This window comes from Etheostoma spectabile, chromosome 14 (genome assembly GCF_008692095.1).
Source record: "Etheostoma spectabile isolate EspeVRDwgs_2016 chromosome 14, UIUC_Espe_1.0, whole genome shotgun sequence".
Lineage (NCBI taxonomy): Eukaryota > Metazoa > Chordata > Actinopteri > Perciformes > Percidae > Etheostoma > Etheostoma spectabile.
In genome coordinates this window covers 3980578-3991175 of record NC_045746.1, presented here as the reverse complement: position 1 = coordinate 3991175, position 10598 = coordinate 3980578, and the positions used below count along the sequence as shown (strand labels likewise).

At 39.2% G+C, this 10598-nt stretch overlaps 1 protein-coding gene and 1 long non-coding RNA gene across 2 annotated transcripts in view; one reads left to right on the top strand and one right to left on the bottom strand.

Moving 5' to 3' along the window:
* rapgef5a (Rap guanine nucleotide exchange factor (GEF) 5a) overlaps positions 1–10598 on the bottom strand; it is a 44251-nt gene that overhangs the window by 26601 nt on the left and 7052 nt on the right. The window contains 3 exon segments of the mRNA XM_032534879.1: positions 5387–5564; positions 7737–7858; positions 8352–8458. Of these exon segments, the coding sequence (XP_032390770.1) occupies positions 5387–5564; positions 7737–7858; positions 8352–8458 (407 nt within the window).
* LOC116701272 (uncharacterized) overlaps positions 6270–10598 on the top strand; it is a 7022-nt gene continuing 2693 nt past the window's right edge. The window contains exon 1 of the long non-coding RNA XR_004334877.1: positions 6270–6539. This is a non-coding gene — a long non-coding RNA (uncharacterized LOC116701272). The remainder of the gene's footprint in view (positions 6540–10598) is intronic.

The window sequence follows — 10598 nt, the reverse complement described above, 5'->3', positions numbered from 1 at the left end:
TTTTTGAACTAGAGCACCATGCAAAGCAAGCAAGTGTGTTTTCTCCTCCCAAGCTAAGGTGTCGTATTTTAGCTTCTGGCAGTTCTGCACCTCATGCACAATGATATGCAGAGAACACAAAGACAGGAAACACCACCTCTTACTACATCAAACAATTAAGTATGCATATAGATAATGTACTGTATATTATATACAGTATAATGTGGGAATAAAGAGTACAAAGATTTGTGCATTAAATAGTCAGTAATTGCCCTGCCAGAAAATGTGCATTTGTGAAGCTGATGCTTTAGTTCAAGTAATATTTAATATTTAGGCATTGTTTGTATATACACATTACACAGTCCCAACATAATCTATACAAAGCTTTAAAATGTATTGGTTGCAGGGCTATTGTATTGGATTACATTATACTGTCCAGGTGTTCACATTACTGTGTAAGATATGGAAGTTGCATGCTGTGTTGTTTATTATGTTAGATAGGGTGGTGTTCAGATCTAAACATTAACTCCATGATTAGTCCCCTCTCTGACATTCTAAACTTGACAAGGACTAAATTTTAAATGAACAAATATAGTGCTGCAACTTTAACTTTAATACTGCCTCCATAGACAGTGCTTCAAAAAGAGCACTACATCTATGCAGGTTTTGCCAATACTGTAATGTGAGCCACATAGGAAGAGAGAAAATGAGACAGAGACTTTTCATGCCAATAAAGATTATTCAGTTACGACAGAATTGAGATATAGAGTCTATTTTTAATATACTGTACATATTAAAAATAGATCTTTTAAGATTCAGAAGACCATGAGATTCTTGTGGTTTTTTTCCACAAAAGAACATTTATTTCTAGCAAGCAGTGCAGTGTACAATGAACAATAAACTAATCAACTTTAATGACCACATTGTGCGTGGTGGCAAATACTATTGTTCACACTGAATGTCGAATTATTCTGCACATGATGCAGAGGAGATAGCCCATTCAATTAGTAGCATGTGGTTCTTGGGCTTCACTAAAGTGTTAAAGTCACTAGCAGGACGACTATCAGTCAGCTAATGTTGCCTTATCAAGGGGCTCGGTGACCCAAGGAAATCCTCAAGCCATAAGCATTGCTGAACAGGGCTTTAACAGGTGGTGTAACATGTTTGTATGTGTTCAGGTTCAGACAGTGCACATCGACGGGATTTTATTTGAACTATTGCATTTTATTAGCCCTTTGGTAATTCTATCTCCTTTTTACGAGAATCAGCATTAACCAATGCATTGTCAACTCTCTTGGAAGCAGCCAGTGTTGTTACATCAGGTGTTTTCCCCTCACAGCTACAACTATTCTCCTTTACATCAAGTAGAGAGCAAGGGACAAAGAGGGAGGGAGTGGAAGAGGATGTGAGATGGAGAGAAAGAAGAGAAAGAGAGAGAGAAAGAGAGAAAGAGAGCGAGAGAAAGAAATGGTGGGGGATGTCTGCAGATTCGTTTAGAAATGTGCAAAAAAGCAATCTAAAATGTCAATAACCACCATCTCTTAGCCCCATTCCTTTGCACCCTGCCAACCTGTAGAAGCACTGTGGGGGTGTTAGTACAGTATGTACGTCACCCACTATAATTTACAGAAAGTATCATACGTGCACTATGTTACATGAGATTTTTATTAGTAAGGACGACATTCAATTTCCCTCACTGTCAAGCTCGCTCCCCGGTGTCTGCAAAAAACACACTTTGAAAGTTGACACAGATGAATGTGTTGATGTGTGCTCTTGTTCCCTTGCTCTCCATATATACTCTTTTTCCTCGTTACCCGTCTCACTCTCTCTCTTTCTCTGAGTGACAGATTGAGTTCAGTAGCAGGCTCAGCAGGAATCCCACACACAGGAGCAGCAAAGTAGGCAACTCTAGCTGAAACCACTGCTGCTGTGGTGGTGTTGGTGTGTGTGGTGTTGTTGTGTGTTGTGTGTTTGTGGTGGTGTGGGTGTGTGTGTTGTGTGTGGTGTTGTGTGTGTGTTGTGTGTGTGGTGTGTCAAGCCCATCTATGAATGAGTGTTTGAGGATGTGAAGGTGTGTGTGCATGTACATTATGTATCTCTCCACGTAAGCACATTGAGGATTTATTTAAAACACTAATAGACATTAGGTTTCTAGCTGGGATTTGAGGAAGATAGAATTGTATGTGTGAGTGTATATTATGTTGCAAAACAGTAATGTACTCCAAGCGTGCTCATCCACATTTCCACCGAATCAAAACACAGTGACTTTTTATGTAAAACATCAGAAAGCACAATGACCCTAACCTATATCTAACAGATCACTGTCACTTTGACTTTGATATTTTACCAGTGCTACGGCTTCAACTTCAGATCAATGGAGATCATCAAATACTAAGGTGTTGACAGATCTCGTTTTACGAGATCTCGCGAGATTAAAACGTTACGAGATTTCTCGTCGAGGTGAAATTGCTCGGGAGGCGATGTGATGTCAGCGTGATGGAGCGTGAAATTACTATTGAAGATCCCCCTGCCCCTTTAAATCGTTTGTGTGGCAACATTTTGGTTTTCCTGCGGAAATGATAAACGGCGAAAGAGTGACAGACAAGACGAACACAATATGTAAACATTGGAAGAAAAAAAATGCCGTAACCGCGGCTAACACGAGCACTATGCAAAAACCCTTCCAGCACCACCACAGCTCTCCACTAACTCCTGCACCCGCGACGAACACATAAAAAAAAAAAAAAAAAATTGTTTCTGTTTGCACTTGTAGTTTTAAGAGAGCAGTACTTTGGTTATTGATACACTTACTGTTTGCATTTAAAGTGTTATTTCTGTTATTTACACATTTATTTTATTTATTTTATTTTATACTGTTCATTTTTTATGTTCGGTTTGTGCAAACGTCACTAAGGATGGTGGAGGCACAGCGGATGTCAAGAAAAGAGTGGCACTGGCAAGTGCACAGTTCAAAAGGCTATCAAACATATGGCAGCCAGCGATATCAGCAGGAAGACCAAAACCTCCCTTTTCAAGAGCTTGGTCCTTTCGGTTCTGCTTTATGATGCGGACCTGGAAACTACCAGGTAGAGAGAAGAAGATAGACATCTTCCAGACCAAATGCTTAAGGAAGATTTTCAAATTCATGGCAACAACACTCTCCAACAAGTCAGTTCTTGAGATGGCAGAAAACAGAAAATCAGTGAGGAGGTAAGAGACGGAGATGGAACTGGATCGGCCATGTGCTGAGGAAGGACAGAACGGACGACTGTGCTTGTCCCTCGGGTGGATACCTGAAGGAAGAAGGAAAAGCCGCCCAAAAACAACTTGGCGGCGAATGGTGAACTAGAACGTAACGGTGCAGGCTGAACACGGGAATACAGCACGCGTGCAGCTGCAAACCACCCAGTGGAAGTGATGTCCAAGCCTTGTGTGCCTCCTGGCACGGAGAGAAATGATGATGTGGAAAGGAGTTAGATTTCTCGTGTGAATTGTACAGGGCAGAAGCCAGTTGGTAGAGTTTATACAAAACATTTTGCAGTGTTTTGCACTCCTTTACTGCATATAATTCATAAAATAGTAAAAAAAAAAACATTAATCATCACACATTCATCATTAATAGTTGATTTCAAAATGCACCTAAATTGTTTTGCATTTTGTGATTTTTCAGTTGAATAAAAAACTATTTCCATTCATAATTCATCGAGGATTTCTTAATTTTTGTTAAAAAATCTCGTCTCGTCTCGTTCTCGTGACCCAATCTCGTGATGTGTCTCGTCTCGTGGAGTAACGTCTCGTCACAACCCTATCCAATACATTACCCCTGAGTCACGTTCACCAACTATGCTCAACAATCGGAAAATTGTTTAACATGGGGGCTCTAATGATCGTGACCCAGTCACAGTGGAAACCCCTAACTTGTTAATACAACAGATAAAAATGACCAATACAATCCATTTATATGTTTATCCATTAGACCTGTAACGTTTTATTTAAAATTCTAACAACCATTCAAACTTATATATCACCAATTTATATATTAATTATAATAATGCATCAAAATAGTGCGGATACAGCGAAGACACCTTCCTTCACTCTGGGGTTAGCTGCATGGAGGATAACCTCAATGCTCATTTTATACTGATTTGCTTTGCACGGGTGCACAACCCCAGAGTTGGTTGACATTTTCTATTAATTTGTTTGCGCTCACTTTATGAAAATGATTTCTAGTTATATGTCTGCTCCAGAAATAATACACTGAACTCCAAATGCATTGTACAGTATAAGCGCAACAGGCTATTCTGCAGCAGGGGGGCATTCATAAACTGCACTTTTCTCTTTGTTAACACAAAATTGAGTAAATAATAGTATACTAATATAATATGTTAAACAAGCTGTCCTTGCAGGTCTTATAAAAACCAGCCACACAAACATCTCCAATCAATCCACTCCACCTGCATGTTTGGCTGACTGTAGCGTAATTTATATTTTAGCCCTAATCATGAAACCAAATCGTATGGGATGTTATGTGTGAGCCATTTTGGAATCAACATCAAGGAGAGGCGGCTTTTATTTAAACTAGGGTTGTCACAATTAATGAGATAATTACGAATTAACACAAATTCCTTTTAACAACACTTTTTTTGCTGCACGATTAACGCACGTTCAGGGATTTGGGCCTCGGGCCACTCCGTACTTTGGGAAATCAGGAAGCGATGCAGCAGTAACATTGTAGAAGAGAAACAAACCCTCTTGAGCAGAAATGGAAAAAGAAAAGGGTCTTTTGAATGGCAAGATCAGTTTCAAAGCCCTTCCAGATGATTCTCTCAACAAGACTCAAGTTATTTGCATGTCCTGTCGATTTGAATTGAGTTACCCCCGGAGTACGTTGAGTCTCAAATACCACTTGCTGGCCAAGCGTATAAATCCCCCCTCCCCCTCTTATTTCACAAATATAAATTAGGACACAACATTATGTTAGTATTAGCAAGTAATGTTACATTCAGGTCAATATGCCCATCTGTTATTGCTTTATGGGCTTGAGTTTGCCATATCATGTTAAGTTAAATAGGTAATATTTTTTAGCATAAAGTACCTTTGAGGTCATTCTGGAGAATGTTCTAGACAGTATTTGTCATTGTTTTGGAACGTTCAATATTAATAAACATCTGCATAATTTGCTTGCACCCATGTTGATAAGAGCATTAAAATCTTGAAATGTCTCTTTAAAATACATGTAGAACAGATAGAAAATGTGCAATTAATTTGAAATTCATCGCAAGTAAACTATGGACAATCAACAGCCCTAACATACACTAAATAAGTGTTCATTTTCATTTGTTAAGTGAACACCCTACCATCTATTCATTGCAGCGTAACTTCTAATAAGACTTTAATTGACACTTACGGGCTGTTGGCCCCGCCTCCAGAGCGAAACTGGATGTACGGGGCGAGTTGTAGGAGGAGCCTAACTGCCTCTGGCCATTCCCCCTCATTGGAGCGAAAGTCACAAGAGGCGGAGTCACATTCCTCGAAGCTGAACTGGTAGTAAGAGTTTGAATCTGAAAACATCACCCGCTGGTCCACTGAGGAGAGAATAGCCACACAAACACCAAAAGTAAATTTAATTAGTAGCAGCTTCCTCTCCTGTTGTGTGTCTGAAATTCCATCACACCTCATTTGACTTGCAAAACAGCCATTCACAGATTTGCCTATTTTCCCTTTATCATTTTCACAGTCTGTGACTGCTTAAACAAACTTGCTCCTCATCAGGTGTGTGGACACTACCAATTATAAAACAATAATACCTGATGAAGGTACAATGTTTATAAGACGTCATTATAGTGTTATCAAAGAGTTGGACACCCTACTTTTCAGGGGCCACCATGTAAGTAAGATTGGGTATTGTTTGGGTTTTCTCCAATACCGGTGCTAAAAGAATACTTTCAAAATGGTGCTGTGTCTAAACGGAGCCTGAACCAATACTTTAAAAATAAATCAAGGAATGAAGAAGAGCACAAAATGACAGCCGGTGACATTAAAAAATGGCTTGTTTATTGCTAAGTCCACATGGTCAAAATTAATTTATTAAATATGTAATAACAATAAATTATTTCACCGGTAAATTGCTGTTAAATAACAAAAACAACCACGAGATGCAAAAAGAGTATTTTACAATAACTTTGAAGGCTCACCAGTTTCAAGTAAACGCAGTGTTGATTTTTAGACAATGGCAGCTGCAGACTGTTGTAGGCCTTTGTCTCAATGTCTACAGTGAAAAACATTCACACTTTACAACACGTGTCAAACTCAAGGCCCGCGGGCCAAATCCGACCCCTCGAAGATTTTGATCCGGCCCGCATGTCAACTAAGGTTCACAACACATTTTGGCCCACCAAGTTTTAGTCACTTTTTCCGACATTTTGGGCACTTTTTTCTATGATGGGTAAGGAACTTTTTTGGGACTTTATGTGGACCAAATTGTAAGTGAGAAGAATATGTGAGACATGCAATAATACAGTCAAAGATATTTGACTTTTTTGATAAATAAATATAACCATGTTTGGCCCCTGATATGATTCTCATTTTTCAGTGTGGCCCCTTACTGAAAAAGAGTTTGACACCCCTGCTTTACACCGTTTAGCTGTCAGCATTTTAACTTTGTTATTTAGCTACTAGCTAACGGTAGGTTAACGTTACCTGCTGCCATGTGTAATGTTAACTAGCGTCACATTTGGTGATGCTTTCGTTGCATCTAATGTATGTTTCCGAGCATCAGACAGAATCGCAGGCATTTAAGTGGCACAGAAGTGAGGCAGCAAAATCCGCGTTGCTATTTGGTCTGGTAAATACCGGTCGTTTAGACACCGGTGCCATATTAGCACCAAGTTTTGGCACCCAAGCATTCATGTTAGCTCACTGAACCTGCATTATTATCAATAAGTGTTGGTCTATGCTATAGAATAATGTATGCTATACACAGATTTACATAATCAAGAATTGAGTATTCATCATTCACACTCAAATCACACAAGCTATTTAACTTGTGAGGTTAGCAACATACAGGTCTTCAAGTTGTTCTGATAAAACAAATGATGTAATACGTCCATTGGTTCATTTATAGCACACAGTTTTTAGTTCTAGAGAAGGCGTAAAGACATGGTGACAACAGTAAAAACCTGGATAAACTCTTTATCAGTTATGGTGGGTTAGCTAAAACGTTGAACTGCAGGCAGTCTCAAGAGGATCAAGTTTCCCCATTCTTTAAAGAAACATGAATTGCCTTTGAATATTTTACACTCTTTACAATGTGTCATCCATAGCATACTGAGTGTAACACATCATTGAGTAAAAGTGATATAAATAACACCAATTATTTTCTTCTTCATCAGCTCTATTGAATACAGCAATCACATGCATGGTGATAGATTCACTTTTTCTTAAAATGTTGGTGGTAAAATGTTAGTTGTTAACATGGTCTTTGGTAAATAATGAAATACGATGTTTGGGATTATTTATGGGAGCGGGGGGCTTGGGTTAACAAAGTTATAGTGTCATTCTACCTTGTGGAAAGTTAAGCAGGTGAATGAAGCAGTGAATTCACTTCTCTATTCTGTTGGAAATTACCTGGTGAACTGGTTGTTGCTGAAGTCACTGGAAGTTAACTATAAACTTTACAGCACACACAAACCTCCAGGCATTCTAAGTGTGTGTGTGTGTGTGTGTGTGTGTAAATGTGTGTGTGGTTGGGTTTTTACCAGACAGCAAGACTCCCAGCTCCAGCAGCACCTGCCAGACACGCACAGCAGTAGTCCGACAACGCACGTACACACACTGCTCACACAGCCACTGCACCAGCTCCACGCCCACGTAGCTACGTCTGTTAAAATACACATTTTTTTTAGTACAGCCACACAGTGTCATGATACGCATGCACACACTTCTTCCCTTGACACAAAGCTTGTCTTTTTTATTTAATCAATATCCATTGATTAGTTCTCCGTAAGCCTTTTAACTCTGAATACACAAAATACTCCGTCTGCTATCCCCCTGGATAAACTCCTTGTGTATGTGTGTATAGGTGATGACAGTTAAAATTACCTATTGTTTTTATTATTGTCCAGATGTTAACATGAATGCATCTGTTTGTACTGTATGTGCAGTACATTGTATGAGAGTGCATGTATCCCAGACCATCTTGTGCTCTGCTATATAATGTCTATGTCGCGCTTTGCACGTCTTTATGCATAAACAACTTAACTGGCCAATAAGGACAGGCCTCAACAGTGAATGGTGAGTCAGTGTACATGCTTCACCAGACACATCAATTCATTACTGCACACAGACGGACACACGAACAAAGACAAGTGTACCGTATGATTCTGGCCAGGTGTATCTTGTCTTTAGCTGGGTATGGTCCATGAGAGAGGAAGGCATTCCTCACAGCCCGACCAGCACATGGAAAACTCTGGGAACAAGACTGACACACAGCACAGAGAACCACAACAAAATGTATTTTTAAACTGTCATTTTAAAATCCAAATACTCAAAACTAATAAATGTGATTTTGATGACAAAAATCACATCCCAACATTGCTTTGGAAACAGACAGTAGACTGCAGAGAGCTACATGTAATGTGGCAGCAGGCTGTCATTGAAGTGCTCACAAGGACAGCTCGATTTCTTTCCCCCTGAGGAATGACACATTGACTGTGTCTACACGCTCTGTAATAATCTGGCTATTGACGCTATGGTAAATAAGACCATATTTCAATTAAGCAATTTCCAAGGGCTGCTTGTTCTGTTTCATTCAAATTCACGTTTAGACGTGAGACAGCAGAGCCTGCTTAATAGGGGCTTCATTCACATTATGTCACAACATGAGAGACTCCCTCATGACTTTTATAGTAGGATGGTTGTAGAGCAAGAGTTAGATAAACGGTCCCATGTATTGCAACATTAAGGGTACCCTGTGGGTTTTTCCTGGCTCAGAATGGGCCTTTGGGGGGGTGACTACGCAAGTAAGCATGATTGGTTCACGTACAGTAAAGCAATGATAGAAATCTATTGATTTTCCTTTTATTTCTAACCATAAACAAAGTGTCTATTTTGCTTGAGTAAATGAAACCCTAATTAACAAAACTGGTTAAAAAAAACCTTGGAAATGTAATAAAAAAGGGACAAATTTTTTTTTTTCACACAGAATTAAGCAAAGGTGGCATCATGCCACCCCAGTGTATGATTACCCATAACACGCAGGCTTAAGGGAGCAACAACTCTGTCCCCCCATTCTGTCGTAACTTTCACAAAGACAGCAAGACGGTTTAGGGCGCATCAGGCCCACCTTGACAGGTTGTGTGAAAGGGGCTTAAGAGAAGGTCCCCATGTAGTTACATGTCGTGCACATGCAAAAGGAGACAAGGCTGACACCATACACATTTTTGCAGATGGTTTTGCATTTTTCCTGATCTACAGTTTGTAACATAATGTTCCAAGTGCAGTATTAAATTTCACCTGTGTGTCTTGGGCTCAAAAGAGGATTTTGAACTCAAAGCAGAATTACTGATAATCGTGGCTCAAATTTCCCTTCACACACTGTGGTCTGCAGAGCCTTGATCAGCCTTCTCTTCAGTTATGGGTGTGGCCAATACAACAAAATTGCTTGGCAGCCAATTGGATCAAGTTTGGGTAAACAATGACAAATCAACACTACCTTTGCTTAAACCTGTTTTGTCTTAAATTTCCAAGCTGTTCTACAAACTTTGTCAAATGTGACAATCTGAGGTGACAAATAGACCACGCAGTTGCATCATCATGTTTGATTTTGAAGCAGATGATCACAAAGTTTGAGAGCCAAGAGGTGGAAATAAAGCACCACCCATTGTCACCATCATCCAAACTAACATCCATAGTTTATTAATTACTCCATTTTTCAGTGACCAGGTTGAATCAATTCTTAGTTAATATTTTCCAGACTAATATCCTGTAACAAATAGAGGGCTTGAGATTCAAACTGGTTTAGCAAAGATCAAATTTAAACTTTTTGACAAGCATAATGCTGTTTAGGTGCTCATGGGTAAGGAGGATTTACCAGCGTCATACTGCTGTAGGTACTAAATCAATGTTTGGATATAGCCATTTCCATTAAGGCAAGATATAAAAGAGAATCTACTGAAATACAACCAATAAAAAAATACAACAGTACTGAATGACAAACTACTAAGCAAAGGGGTAACAGCAGAACACATAAATAAGCAGCATCAAAGCTTCAGATGTTGATTTCTAATTTAAAAAAAAGAAAAACTTTTTATTTCTTTAGCTAATGGTTTAAATTGTCAAAGAAGAAAATACTCAAGTGTAATATTTAAGGCCTAAGGCCTTTACAGAGTGCAGTGCTGAACTATTTGCTAAATCAAATTAAAGTAACCTGAGAGAGTTAGAGAGAGAGAGACAGAGAGAGAGAGAGAGAGAGAGTTGGTGAAACTAGCTTGGAAAAGTTAGGTAATATCACCACAGATGTCCCCTGTATTGCGGCTAAACAAACCCATTTTTGCTAAAACTAAAGGCAATGACATCATCACCTGTGTGTGTGTGTGTGTGTGTGTGTGTGTGTGTGTGTG